This window comes from Lagenorhynchus albirostris, chromosome 1 (genome assembly GCF_949774975.1).
Source record: "Lagenorhynchus albirostris chromosome 1, mLagAlb1.1, whole genome shotgun sequence".
NCBI classification, from domain to species: domain Eukaryota; kingdom Metazoa; phylum Chordata; class Mammalia; order Artiodactyla; family Delphinidae; genus Lagenorhynchus; species Lagenorhynchus albirostris.
The window spans coordinates 77,030,271-77,045,133 of NC_083095.1; the positions used below are offsets into that span (position 1 = coordinate 77,030,271).

General features: G+C 37.2%; 1 protein-coding gene across 2 annotated transcripts; it reads left to right on the forward strand.

The window, feature by feature from the left end:
• Window positions 1–1,564: 1,564 nt before the first annotated feature.
• EMC7 (ER membrane protein complex subunit 7) lies at window positions 1,565–13,620 on the forward strand. Of its 2 annotated transcripts, XM_060146892.1 has the most exons (5): window positions 1,593–1,921; window positions 5,501–5,620; window positions 9,421–9,559; window positions 10,852–10,932; window positions 13,146–13,620. In XM_060146892.1, the coding sequence occupies exons 1-5, from the start codon at window positions 1,689–1,691 to the stop codon at window positions 13,296–13,298; spliced, it is 726 nt and encodes a 241-aa protein (XP_060002875.1). In that variant the 5' UTR covers window positions 1,593–1,688; the 3' UTR covers window positions 13,299–13,620. The 2 variants fall into 2 exon arrangements, with proteins under 2 accessions (XP_060002883.1, XP_060002875.1); XM_060146900.1 differs by lacking the exon at window positions 5,501–5,620 and having other exon boundaries at window positions 1,565–1,921.
• The last annotated feature ends 1,243 nt before the right edge of the window (window positions 13,621–14,863 follow it).

The following is a 14,863-nucleotide window of genomic DNA, read 5'->3' on the forward strand; positions in this document are numbered from 1 at the left end:
GTCCTTCAAGGTCCAGCCTTCCAGGGCACAATGCAGAGTGAAGGGTAGAAAGTGGATTTGACTGGGCAAACAGAGCAAGTCCAGTACAAAATCTTTCTCAATTATTTCATTATAATTATAGTTTCTTTCATAAGGCACGAGTCCAAGGGCTACTTTATGGAATAACTCTTGTATAATTTGGAGCTGAATATCTATGCAATTCCTGTGGTTTACCTGGAAAACACGAGAGATAATAGAATTTCACACCACCTGAAAACATTACTTAGGCTTCTCTCCTCCATCTAACGCCTCTGCGGAGGTATAAGCCTGGCAATTGAGGGGTCAAATCAGTGGATACTTTTGTATTAGAATGACTATAAGGTAGGGGCAGAAAGAGAAAGGCAGAAATGGGGATACAGAGGGTTCAGTTCCTGTGTGCTGCTGGTCCTCTCCCACCATTTGCCCCACAGAAAAAGTAAACTTCCCAGCTTCTACCTGGAGTATTAAGACCAACACTGATGACCTGTTAGTCAAACTGAACGTGTGCCTTAGACACCAGCAAAGCAGTGTCACCAAAAATATGTGAAAGAAAATAAGAAAAATTTGGGATGAAGCTATTTCTATTTCTGTATATTTGTATCATTTTAGAAAAGTGAAATTTAACTTTATAATTTAGCATAGTTTTGACGGTTGGTGTTGATGGGGAGGGTTGTAGCACATGATCTTTTTTAGAGCATCCCTCCTCCTTCCAAAGATTAAATGTGAAGAAGTGGCCATCTTCAGAAGACTCGGGGAAAGTACCCCTAAAGCAGCAGATGCCGACGCTCAGAAGAGAGTATGGGGTGGTCCCCGAGGGCTGCGTCACTACCCCACGCCAGGGGTTCAGAGTCCTCGGCTCTTTTATCTTTTTTCAATTTTTGGTTACTCCTCTCTGGGAAGCTAACTCTAAGAGTGGCAATGTCTAAGGCCACCAGAAACCCTGGTCAAGCCACTTTCCTTTCTATCATCAAGAAATTTAAGGATTGGAGCAGATGTTCTCTGAAATCTTGGCTTAGCCCTCTTGATCAACATTGGCAGGTTCCCCCCACTCATCTGTTATCACAGTAAAGCATTCAAAACTGGACGAATGGTGGATTATAGATAAATAAATGCAGATAAATGTCCTCCAACTCCTTCCCTTTTCACCAGACGCAGCCCTTAGTAAACAGTTTACGTATTTTTCCAGCTATTTTTCTATGCAGAGGTGGTATCTCCTTCAAACACTCAAGCGGGAGCCTTTTCATCTTAATACGTCTTGGGGAATCTAGAAGCTTTTTAAACGCTCTCTTCCGGACTTGTTTCTACCTAAGTCGGCGCCTCGTTTGCAAACGCTACTTAAGATCCTCGTTCCTCTCGGTTTTAATCATCTTTCACTCGCGTGAGGTCCTCAGCCCCCGGCGGCCACAGCAACACACACCTCACTTTCACCTGTGGGCGGCCCCCTTAAGCGGCACTCTTCACGCCGCACTCCAACCAGGAGCGCGCGAAGGTATCCGCAACTCTTCCGCCACGCAAGTGGATTAGCTAAGACTCCTGCGCTCGGGTTTGAGCCCACAGCTGGTGCCCGAACCCGGCGCGCAGGGATGACGACATCAGCCTGCGGAGACGGCGACGGCGAGAGACGGGGAGGGCTTCCGGGGCTCCCGGCCTAACCGCCGAGAGCTGCAGTCATGGCGGCCGCAGTGTGGGGCTTCTTTTCCTTCCTTCTGCTGATGCTCTCAAGGGATGCCCAGAGCTCGGAGGTGTCTGGGGCTACCTCCGAGGGCTCAGGAGGGAGTGGGGTCAGTATCGGAGATCGCTTCAAGATTGAGGGGCGTGCGGTTGTTCCTGGTGTGAAGCCCCAGGACTGGATCTCGGCGGCCCGAGTGCTGGTAGACGGAGAAGAGCACGTCGGCTTTCTTAAGTGAGCATCCTGAGGGCAGCGCGAAAGTGGTTGGGTTGGGAGCCGGGAGGGAATTCCCCATAGTGGAGCTGAGTGTCAAGACCTGACGACGTCGCTGTCCGAGGGTGACCCTTGCGAGGCAGTCGACGCTTTCCCCTTCCCGGTCCCGTACCTCAGAAATGAGGATGGCTGGCGCTCGTCCCAGGGCCGGAGCAGTGGAGTCGGTTATCTTCAACTCCATTTTGGCCCTGAATGGGGACGACCACTCCTGGGCCCTGGGCACAGATGGACCCCTTATTTGTCTTTTGCTGAATTCTTTCTTTTGCATCTCATCTGGTTTCCCTGGAATCTGGCCCCTTTTTGCATCCATTTCAGTCTTTTGGTAGCTTCATGTTGTGTAGAAAGATACTAAGCAAGTGGGAATTCTCAAAGCCCACAGGGCTTTTCGTGATGACACAGACTGGGAGGCTAATGTTGCTGCTTCTAAAATTAATGGGCCCTGAAGTCCCTAATCAAAGCACCTTTTTTGCCTGGAGGTGAGATTGTTCTTCTTTTTTACACTTGAATTCATCGAGGGATTTGCGACATCACTATTGTCATTTATGTGAGACTCCACAGTGCTTGCTTACTCCCTTCTGTCCTTTCTAGCTGTTAGTAGAAATAGGATTTGAGCCTATATTAAAAGACGTGGTAGATTTATTAGCAGTCCAGTTCTGCAGCAGCCTGCTTTTCAGATGTCTAGGCACAAGTATAATGTTTTAAATCTTTCAATTGCTGCTTGGAAAGTGAAACTTTGAACTGAAAATTCATTTGGTAAAGGAAGCGTTTCTCTGGTAGGTTTGTATACCAGCAAGTGGTATCTGAAAACCAGACAATTTAAGTGTGGACATTTAATTCTAAATCTGTTTTGGAAATATTCAGAGTATCCAGGTGCCTTTGAATGAGAATTTCAACCTCAGATTAATAAATAGTGACAAGCTTACAATCATTTTTTTTTTTTACAATCATTTTTAAAGTGCTGTATATTATTACAAATATGGCATTAGGGCATTCTTTAAGTTTTACCCTAATAAATGAACTTTTAATAATAAAACTCATTAAGCTTTAGAAAATTAGCCATAATTAACCATTTGACCTCTTTTTTTTCTTCTGCAGTATACAGTTTTTTAAAATAAACATTTATTATTTTTATTTGAAAATAATATATATGTGATATGTCTATTGAAGAAAATGTAAACAAAGTAGAGATAACAAGCCTTAGCATTTTATTGTATCTCTTTGGAATCACATGACCTACGTTTTTAATAGTAATATACAATATACAGTGCTTTGTAACCTGCTTTTTTTTCATTTAATATTTTGTGAGCAGCTTCTGATACCATTTCATGTTATTTCATTTCATGTTATTTCATTTGTATGTAGAAAGGTTAATTGAGAATTAATATGAAGAGCTTATGGTGGCAACCTTTTTGGAAGAGGGATAGGTAATTTGTCTTGTACCTGTTATGCATAAGTAACATGCAATTTTGACTATGTTTATGCTTATTGGAGGTGGCTTGGGACTTGGCTAAATGGACATCAGGGGAGTTTCAACTGAGGACTCCCATGCCACTTCTTGCTCTCATCACTGTGTATGTAAACCATAATTTATTTATCTAGTCCTCTGTTTGGGGGCACTTAGGTAGTTTTCAGTTTTTTGAAATTATGTGCTATGCATTATGTACTATACGTAAGATTACATACTATAATTTTTTGAACTTTTTCTTATGGAAAATTACAGACATACACTAAAATAAACAGAATAGCTTAGGAACCCATCACAATTTACTGTTTGATTTTATATCTCCTCTGCACCTCATTAATTTCTTTCTGGAATATTTTAATATGATGATCTTAAACATAATATAATTTCACTTGTAAAAACACTACTATATATCTCTGAAAGATAAGGACTTAAAAAAAAACCCCACAGTACCGTTATGGATTTGACAAAAGAAATGATAATGCCATAATATCATCTAATACCCAGTCCATTTTTATGTTTTCCCACTTATCTCAGAAATAGTTTTATGTGATTGTTCTTTCAAATCAGGGTCCAACAAGGTCATTGTATTGTAGAGTACATTTTAAAAGCCAAGTTTTAAAATTTCATTATACAATGTCTATGTTATCTTTTAAAGCAAAATATTTACCTTAGGAGGAAAAATATATTTGCTTTTTCTTTACGCCATTAGTTCTGCTATTATTTGTGTTGTGCTGGAATTAATGCTCTTTTTTCTGGACCTAGGAAAATGTTTTGAAATTCATTAAGTTAGGATCCCATCAAGAAACTGAATAATTCAAGGAAAGTTTAATGAAAGGATTAACCAGGGTAGTCATGGTGTAGGGAAACAACCAGATTATGCAGTACTCCAGAGTTTACAACCTCAAGGCTATTGTCACCTCTAAGCCTGAAAGGAGGTGGGGAAGTAAAGGTTACTGGAACCTAGAAAAGAGGAAAGAACTGCCTTGAAAGGAGCTGTGTCCCTTGACAAAGCCAGTTAGGGGCCTCTCACGGGAGCGAGCTGGGGGGGGGAAGTATACTAAGCTCATTTTCTTCCCTTCCTGCTGTGGGGAGAGACAGGTGGAGAATGATCTGAAGGGCAAATAGAAGACATCCAGCTCAGGAAGAAGTTAACTTGATGTTTGCACTTCGATTCTGTTTCAGCTCAGTGTGTACTTTGAAGTAGTAAGGAACTTTTTCCTCTTACTTTTTAGTAAACATTGTGGATGTGACAGAATCAGCTATTCCTTTAACTGTGAAAGAGCCTAATGATTTAAGGAGCATTATTTTAACATTATTGTGAGACTGGCAATTCTCTGATAAAGTCAATCCCTTTAGAACCATTTGTTCTCCTGAAACAGAAACTTCTTTTTCCTCGGAATGGCAGTTTCTCATTAGCAAAACAAATTAATTTTGGTCTGTGAACATGAAATTATCAGTTCTTGATGGGGTGGTTTTCTAAGTCTAGAAGTTTAGAAGAAAGCAGTAAGGAAAAGGTGGATGGTTTTAACTACATAAACATTTTAAATTTCTACGTACCCAAAAAGAAGTAACCAAGGTAGATGGGAACTATTTGTAACAAGTGGAACAAACAGTACTTAATTACCTTTTCCGAAAAAAAGGAAAGAAAACAAAATGCAAATTAAACCTAGGAAAAAAGGCCATTTTTAATTAAGAAATTGTTGGAGGGGATCTGCAAAATTGGACCCCTAAACTTGTAGGAATGACATATATTATTCATTCCCTTGAATAAAGACATGGCTTTAGAATTGGACCTGTGCTCCTGTCACCTGTCACTCTATTTCACAGAAGGAATAGAAGTACTTTCTATGTCTCTGTGGAATGGTCTGGGGCGTTTTCAGAACTCGTGCAGTGTTAATTATGGAAGCTGAAATGTGGGACAACTCTTGCCAGTTTGGGGTTTTTTTTTTTTTGCTAATTACTCTGACTGTCGTTTTGGGAGGTGTTGGTTTGGGAGTTAACAGATGGTTTAAAACATAAGAAAAGCATAAGCTATTGATCAGAAGTGACTAAATATGATAATTTCATTGTTCCAGGACAGATGGGAGTTTTGTGGTTCATGATATACCTTCTGGATCTTATGTAGTGGAAGTTATTTCTCCAGCTTACAGGTTTGATCCTGTCCGAGTAGATATCACTTCAAAAGGCAAAATGAGGTGAGGACAACTGATTTAATTTTTACCAAAGGCTAGGCTACTGAATACCTCATTATATATATTCCTTTTAGAATTTATAGTTAAGGTTGGAAAGTTTCCTATTTAAACTATAGGTATCCCTTAAAATATTTAAAACATCCTTATATTGTTCTAATCTGAGCATTGATAATATTGTACAGTTGAACTTTCTCCTGCTCTGGCTTAATATTTATTTTAAAGCTGCTAATATGATTATATAGAGAAGAGGTAAGGTTACTTACTATAGGAGCAAAAGCACTGTGAAAGTTTTAATTGAAATGTGATTATTAAAGTTGGAAATAATTTAAATTTTCTAAGTTGAAAATACTCATCATTGGGATATTTTGATGATACCTCTTAGTATATTTGATAGGATGTTGATCTAGAAATTTCTATAGTTTTTCCTGTCTGGAACATTTAGTGTGCAATGGAAATTTAGTATTTCTTTGGAAAATGGTAGATTACATCATGGAGTTTACTTCAAAGTGAGGATCATAATAAAAAAAAGAGAAGTACAGTATTAGAGGCTGGAAGACTAGGGAAAAGTTTCAGAAGTTCTAAGTAGATGAACACATGCTTTGAAGTCGAGGTGAAAAGAATTTTGGACTAATTCAGGCTCTGATCCTGTAATACCACAAACCCATTTGAAGTTAGAATCAGTTGTGTAGATGTCCACAGTGTTCAGATTCAGCCTTATGCTCTTATAACCCCAATTTATTTATTTGTTATTAATCTCATGCCAATAGTGCTCTCTTTAGTCTAATCTGACCAGGAAGTATAGGAAGCAGTTTTCTTGCTTGCTTTATTGAGGTGTAATTGACAAATACCAAACAATTTTAAATGGTAATGTCTCTTCTTTGTTTGAGCTATCACAGAATTACTTCATGTTGCAGTAATAACGAAGAGGTCATGCAAAGGCAAAAATAATTTGGGGGTTAGAGGAGCTGTATTTTACTACTGACCTTTTCGTTATGTGCCTAGCATATTTAGGTTGATTTGTAGAGACCCCAAATTGAGCTGACATAAGAGAGATGTTCGGTTAGTACTGTAATATTTATATTTGAGTTAGTGTTTACTCCTAAAATGCTTTCCCTCTTCCTTTGTTTTTTTTGGTCATTGAAAGTTTTTAAAGCGTAATGTGTAAATATGCTATAATTAAAATAGTGAGTCATATATTGAGCTGTGTCATCCTTTAATATCAGCTGCATATTAGTCCAGTGAAGTCAGCTCCTGTTGACAGAGTTTTCTTTTTCCTCTTTTAGGATGTGTAGTGAACAGAGATGGTTATTCTGTGGTAATTTAAATTCTTGATATTATTACGAAACCAATACTGTGATGCTACTAAAAACACGTTCTTTAGAAACAAACTACTTTCCCCTCTATTTTTGAAATTAAATTGTCTCAGAATATTCTACTTTGTCCAAATGCTAATATTTCTTGCTATTGGCTGTTGAGAGCAAGGTGGAGCATGAATTAACGGTAATACCTTGCAAATATGTTTATAAATATTTTTGATGTAATAAATGGATTGTTTCAAAGTAACTGAACCACATTAGCTATTGACTTTCTCATGTCTTTTTAGAGGCATAAAAGTTTTTTAAAATATATGTATAAAACTCTAGTATGTTAAAATCTAAACTGTAAAGGACTTATCATGACTTTTTATGTATTTTAGAATTGCAAGCTTGGAGATGGGGGTGGTTTGTAGATTTACCATATGAACTTTATATAGGTTTAAAAGTTTTTTAAAAATACTGAAAATACTGGGAGTTCCTTGGGGTACAGTGGTTAGGACTCTGCACTTTCATTGCTGTGGGCCCGGGTTCAATCCCTGGTTGGGGAGCTAAGATCCCACAAGCCACGTGGCCTGGCTCAAAAAAACAAAACAAACAGAACTGAATACTGGAGGGAATGAAAGTTGTTAAAGGGGGATACTTGTCGATTAAAAACTATAATTTATTTTTATTTATTCTTTTTACTTTGAATTTTGAATAAAGTAGTCTAAGCAATTAGTTTTCTAAATATAAAGTTTTATTTGCTTTTTCACTTTGGGTAAAGAGTACTTCCTGCTTTAGTATTTAAGGACTGGTTGCAGCAGTTGGATTCATGTTCTCAGATCCATCCCTGATGATTGGATGCCTGAAGCATAGGTAAAAAAAACAAGGCCCTTATCATTTTAATAATTGGGGAGGACAGAGTAGACAACAAAGAGGGATCCATATAAGATACTAATATTCTTGACCAATATTTTGTATTCTTGACCAATATTTTGCATAAGTTAGTTTCAAATATATGTGAGACTTACATTTCTGACATTTTGTCAGAATGAAAAATTTTAGAAATGCTGGGTAAAGCATGATGAACATTTCCTTTTAAATGTATAGCTCCCAAAAAAGTAGGGGAAATCCTCAGAGGATAAACTGTAAACTACTTTCCTACCTGGGGGTTTTGTTATTCTCTCACCAAAAGCCTTAGATTTTATTAGCAGTGTGTAGGTGGGAGGCAAGCCTTGGGCATGCTTTGAGTCAGAATTAGATCTAAGACTTGGTTCCCCCTTTGACCCTTGGCCTGAAATCCAAAAGATCAGATTCCCTGGCTTTTGGAGGGAAAAATCTATCCTGAAAATTGATAGTCACACCCTCATTGAAATTTGGATATGAATTTGTTCTTGCATGATCCAGAAACTTCCAATCTGAACAATTAATAAGGTGGCCCCTGGTCATAATCCCCCACTCCTGGCAGAGACAAATGCATAACTCTCTGTCCCAGTCCCATGCAAAAATAAAGTCTACTTAACTTATAAAATACCCAAGAAAACAATGTATGTGGAGTCAGCAGATGAATCAGACCTCTGAGAACTCTAGTTAGTAGGCTTATTGGATATAGACTATAAAATTGTTTAAAGTATATTTAAAATGCTTTAAACAAATAAAAGAAATGCTTTTACCATAATATCAAAATAAGCCATAGATATTTGAAAAAAGAATAAAATTGAACTTTTACAAAACTCAGTGGATGTGCTAAGCAACTGAACAGAGGTTTGATGAACTGGAAGACAGATCAGAAAAATTACCCAGAAAGTAATACAGATTAAAGGAAAGGACACTGTGAAAGTGAGAATTTAACAAGATGTGGAGTAAAGAATGAAAAGGTCTAACATGTGTCTAATAGAAGTTCCAGAAGGAAATGGTAGAAAAAATAGGGGAGGCAATTTTCAAAAAGTAAACTGGAATATGTCTGAACATGGCTGATTAAAATTACTGGCATGTCTGGTAAAAACGTAATGTTACCTATGGCACTGTTGCAGGACTTTCTTAAATCATTAAGTTTTTCTTGCAAAATACCCTTTAAAATTAGGTGTACTCAACAATGCATGTTTCAGACAATCAAAAAAATTCCAGCATTTTTGTATATTTATAACAAAATAAATTTATTATTAAATAGAATCAAAGAGCTTTAGAGCTAGAAGAATTCCAGGAGAACTTCTGATATAACCAGAAAAGTTAAGAACTTAAGACCACAGGCCTAGGTAATAACAGAGCTATAGCTAGAAACTAGGTCTCTTGATTCCAAATCTAGTGTTCTCCCTCTACATTTTGCTAAGTATTTTAGACATACAGATAAAGCTACTTTGATCAGATTTTCAAGATCAAAAGTTTAGATGCCAAAGCATTTTGGAAAAAGCTAAAGGTAATTATAAGGCATTGCTAATATAAGCATTTCTTTTAACTAGTAATGCTTTTAGTAGGGTTACTGATGCTTTTTTCATGTTGCTTTATCAGAGCGAGATATGTGAATTACATCAAAACATCAGAAGTGGTCAGACTGCCCTATCCTCTCCAAATGAAATCTTCAGGCCCACCTTCTTACTTTATTAAAAGGGAATCTTGGGGCTGGACAGACTTTCTGATGAACCCAATGGTATGTATCAGGCTACAATAAAGTATCTTTACTAATCTGTAATTTGCTTCCAGGCAGTTGAAAAATTCTAACCCCTGTGAAAGGAAAGCTAGAGTCAGATTGTTGGATCAAAGGATTACTGTGAACAGTTCATGAATTTCATGAAAATAGTAGCTTTGGGAATACATAATGAAAAAGATAGTAGTGAGAATGGCACAGTAGATTTGACATTGAAATATGCAGCAGAAATTAGATAAGTACTTACGTTTAAAATTAAAATAGAGTAAGAGTATGTGGTAAGTCACACACGGAGCTAGCTATCTCATCCTTCATACTACCTGAATGTTAGTCCATTGGTGAATGTGCCATCAGTTAATAAATTTCCCCTCTTGATGGCAGAAGTAAGGTTTTTACAAAGGCTTTTTTTGTGTGTGTGTTATGAACAGAGAAGTTATTCTGTAATAATTTAAGTACTTGGTATTTTCATGAAACGATTTTATGGTGTCCACTAATATAAAATACTAATAGCATATTTAGAAACAGCTTGACTTTTTTTTCTTTGCTGTTTTTGAAAGTTGAATTATTACCTTAGAATTATCTAAATGTTGATCATATTTCTTGCTGATAGCTATTTAGAACACAAATAGGGACGTTTCAGGCTGTACCTCCTTTGAGAGGAATAAATTAATACCTGGAATCTGCAGTTAGGCATAAAGAGGCAGGAGGGTAGAGTGGATGGGTGAAGTTAGCAATGAGACTCCAAAGCTAATTGAGAAATATCTTCCATGTTCTCATTTCTGAAATTCCATGGGAACATGCAGTGGTAGAAACTCCTAGGTCATTTTTTAAAACTTGTCTGCTATAGTAGTTGCCTAGTGGTATATTGTACATTAGAGGGGGGATGTGGTGTTTTCTCCGAGAACCACAAGTCATCTGGAAAGACTTGTGGATCCAACTGGCCATCAGGATCACCAATCTCAATGCCAGACTGCAGACTGAAGAAAGTGAATGAATAGTTCAGTTTGCAAACTATTTGTGTTAGATAAAACTCTAAACTGCAAAATGATAGGTAGCACAGACGTGAAGCAAGGTGTCTATATAAAGTCCACACACTTATAGGTAAGACTCTTATATTACAACAGTCAGATACTGAGGAGCACCTTGCTGTCACCAGGGCTTGTTCAGTAGAATTGAAGTGGTGGCTGCTAGTTTTATTCTGTTTACAATATTTAATTCCATCATTGGTTGTTAAGTGCAGATGTTGTTCTGCAGTTAAGTAGGAAAAACATTTTCTGAATTTTTTTCTTTCACAGGTTATGATGATGGTTCTTCCATTATTGATATTTGTGCTTCTGCCCAAAGTGGTCAACACAAGTGATCCTGACATGAGGCGGGTAAGATGACTGAACCATGTTCTGATGCCTGGTCTGTCCGTTGTGGCTGAATGGCTTGGGTTTGTTCAGCCTTATCCTAATTACCAAGCCAAATTCATCTACAGGTTGTGTTGATACAGTATTATGTTCCTGGCATTTAATTAATTGTTTCCACTGGACCAGATAAATTCAGTTGGTTCTGCCTGATAAAAGCCTGGGTCTTTTCATATAGTTAAAACATTCTGCTTAGTACTTGCCTCTTTGCACCTCGCTTGTTTAATAATTGAAAAGCATAATAATTCTGGTATACCTAATCCAAATATTTCGCAAAATGGTAGCTTCTTATAATCTATCTTTACTTTACAAAACTCTTCAAAGTACACATTTAGTTTATGTGTTCAGACACACAAAAGAAATTCGGATAGACCAAGGGAGAAAAATAGAATAGTGGTTTTCAAACTCTCTACCGCAAGATCATACTGTTTGGCAAAGGGGAGAGGAGTTGCCAAGTAAGATGCTTCAAATTTTTAGTGCCACCACTTTGTCTCTTTTAAATATTTGCTTCCGTATAAAATCTTCAGAATTAAAAGAAAAAAATTATCTATTCTTCCACCCAAAAACCATCAACAAATATCTCCTGAATTCCAGGTTTTTCTGTTGTACTTAATATATATGTATTTACACTTTATTCATCACTGAATAAACATTTATTAATCAATTTTTACGTTCTGGATACAGGGGATACAAAAATGGATTATATGTCCTCCCTGTTGTCAACAAGCTCATAGTCCAGTTAAATGTAGGAAGTAGAATGGATTTATAAAGCACTCTTCTTGCCATCAGAGGATTGTGTTTGTGTGTATGTGCGCATGTGTGGGTTTAAGTGGAAAAATAAGATATACATAAATAAAAAATGTTTGCTGAGGTACTAGGTGATTAAGTTCTGTAGAAGGTAAGACACTTATCCCAAGCTGGAATGGCAGAAAAAGCTTCATGAAAAAAGAAAACTTCATGATGTTTCAAAATGTATTATTGCTAAATTTTGGCATCTTTGCCTCAGTGTTGGTCAGAAAGTGTACATCCTATATCCTTGTATCTGTTAAGGCAGTTAACTCTGTGGTATCAATAGAAGGAAACATTAGAAGTCACATTGGATTAAAAATTCATTTCTTGCAAAATGCTTTGCATATATAGTAAGCAGTGTAAAAAGTTGTTCATTCAAGAGCTTCAGAATTGAACAGCTTCAAAAATAGAGTTGATGATATATTTTTGCGGGGACTCAACACCTGTTATATTTAAAATAAACATTTAATTCTTGATTACTAGGGCATGTTAACATAATGTTTCTTTCCTGGCCATATTTGTAAAGGTGCTTTCTCCCTGAAAACTCATGTATATATTCTACATTTGGGGAGAAAGCCCAAGCTAATAATTGAACAAAAAATTCAATTTTAAATAATAGATAATAGAGTATTTGCTATTTTTTTCATGTCCGAACTAATACAATTTTAAGTTCACTTTTGGAATGTCACATATAATTCAAATGAAGCAGACATTACATTAATATTGTCAAAAATGGAACAGTACTTTATAGATTGTTGGCTCAGTAAGGGGGAGGACAAGAACCTCAAAATAAAAGTGCCATGTCCTTAGGTCCTGCCAGTGACTGTTTGTAACATTTTAACATTGGTGTTGCTTGCTTTAGATGCTGTAACTGAGGTCACCCAAGTCATACAGTATTCATAGATTTACTACTAAGGCCCTTAAGAATCAAGTCTTGGAAATGCTACAGTTACCTTCCAGACTTTTCTGATAACTTGATACATGGTTAAAGATTGATGTTCTGGTTATATGCATCTAGAAAAAACATGAGTTTAAGAAAACACTTGTTAAAACAATAAGAAAGCATTCTGATCAGAAAACAAAATAAGGTGGCAGGAATATGATCACATATGTCCATTATCCGAGAAAATGCCCTTTATTTATATATATATTCGGCTATATAAGCCGAATCAAACCCCAGGCAACACTTATCGGACATTTACTAAGGGTTGAAATGCTTAGTGATATAAAGGAGGCATGAAACATGGTTTCTGAAATGCTGTTGGGTATGACATTACATCATTGCTCAGAACCAGTACCTTTTACCTGTTCTATTTCTCTCCTCCTTCCTTAAGGGAAGTGTTGTTAAATGACATGTGCCTTTCATATCATTGTGCTTTGTCTTCCCACAGGAGATGGAGCAGTCAATGAATATGCTGAATTCCAATCATGAATTGCCTGATGTTTCTGAGTTCATGACAAGACTCTTCTCTTCAAAATCATCTGGCAAATCTAGCAGTGGCAGCAGTAAAACAGGCAAAAGTGGGGCTGGCAAAAGGAGGTAGTCAGGCAAGCCAGAGATGGCATTTGCACAAGCATGGCAACACTGGGTGACATCCAAGTCTTGAGGGAGAACCGTGTGAAGCAACTACTGTAAACTTGAGTCATCCTTAAAGTTGATCTCGTATAACTGTTGTATGTGATAACTCTTCAGCACATGTTTTGTATTTGGTACACAAGAAAACCCAGCTTTCATCCTTTGTCTGTATGAGGTCAATATTGATGTCACTGAATTAATTACAGTGTCCTATAGAAAATGACATTAATAAATTATATGAAGTACTATACATTATGTATATTAAAATAAGTCTTAATCCAGAGATAAAATTATCTTGTCATTTTTTTTCCACTTAATGTTTCCTTTATTTCTGACAATTTTCTTCTATCTTTCATTATCTGCGGCTTGAAATTGATTTTTCCTATTTAAAAAGAAGTGGTTGATATTTTTAGAGCAGCATGCACTGTGGGTTTTTGTGTAACTAGACCTTTCAAAATTCTTAGTCCTGCCCTGCCATTTAAGATTCCCTGATATTTGAAGTAGAACCACATGTTCCGGATGTAGTTTTAATTTTTATTATTACAGTTAGTTTCAGAGTGTGGATATATGAATTAGGATAGGTGTTACCAATTTTTAAATTCTGGTTACCATCTCTGGTTTCATTTTACAATTATTGAATATCAGCTATGTGCTGTGATTCAAGGTAAGATACAGAGATGGATAGTATCCAGTGCCTGTCCTCTGTAGAGCTTATTATGTAGGGAGGAAGCACAAATAATAACAGGGAGTGAATGGCCAGGGGAAAGAAGTGCAGCAGTAGGAGAGCCTTGTAGAGTCTGAGGATGGAAAATCAACCTTAGAGCTCCATATTGTAATGTTGGTAGTATAGCAGAGGTAGCTTATAAATCCCCTCATCTTCCCCACTATTGATTCTCAGAGGTGTTGGAATATCCAATCAGGATATCTCATATATCAGGAGTGTCTCAAAACCTTTTTATTTCAGTAAGTTACAACACCTTTTCTTTTGGATTTTGGTTGGTTTTTTTTTTTAGCAATCTTTTAAATATTTATTTATTTATTTATTGGCTGCGTTGTGTCTTCGTTGCTGCACACAGGCTTTCTCTAGTTGCCGCGAGCGGGGGCTACTCTTCATTGTGGTGCGCAGGCTTCTCATTGCGGTGGCTTCTCTTGCTGTGGAGCACAGGCTCTAGGTGTGCATGCTTCAGTAGTTGTGGCTCACGGGCTCTAGAGTGCAGGCTCAGTAGTTGTGGCGCACGGGCTTTGTTGCTTCGCAGCATGTGGGATCTTCCCGGACCAGGGCTCGAACCAGGGAAGCCCTGGATTGTTTTAATTAAAGAATGCCGAGGCTGCAGTATTGCTTCTATTAGGGCTCCTATCCTCTCCTATGTTAGAGAACTCCCTGTTGCTTTCTTGGGGTTATTAAATCAGCAAAAAAAAAAACAACAACAAAAGATTGGTTCCAAACTCTTATTTTCCCTTTTATTATCCTATTATAGGTGCCATTTTTCATTTTGAAATGAGGTACATGAGTTTTCTTTTAAAGAAATGAGT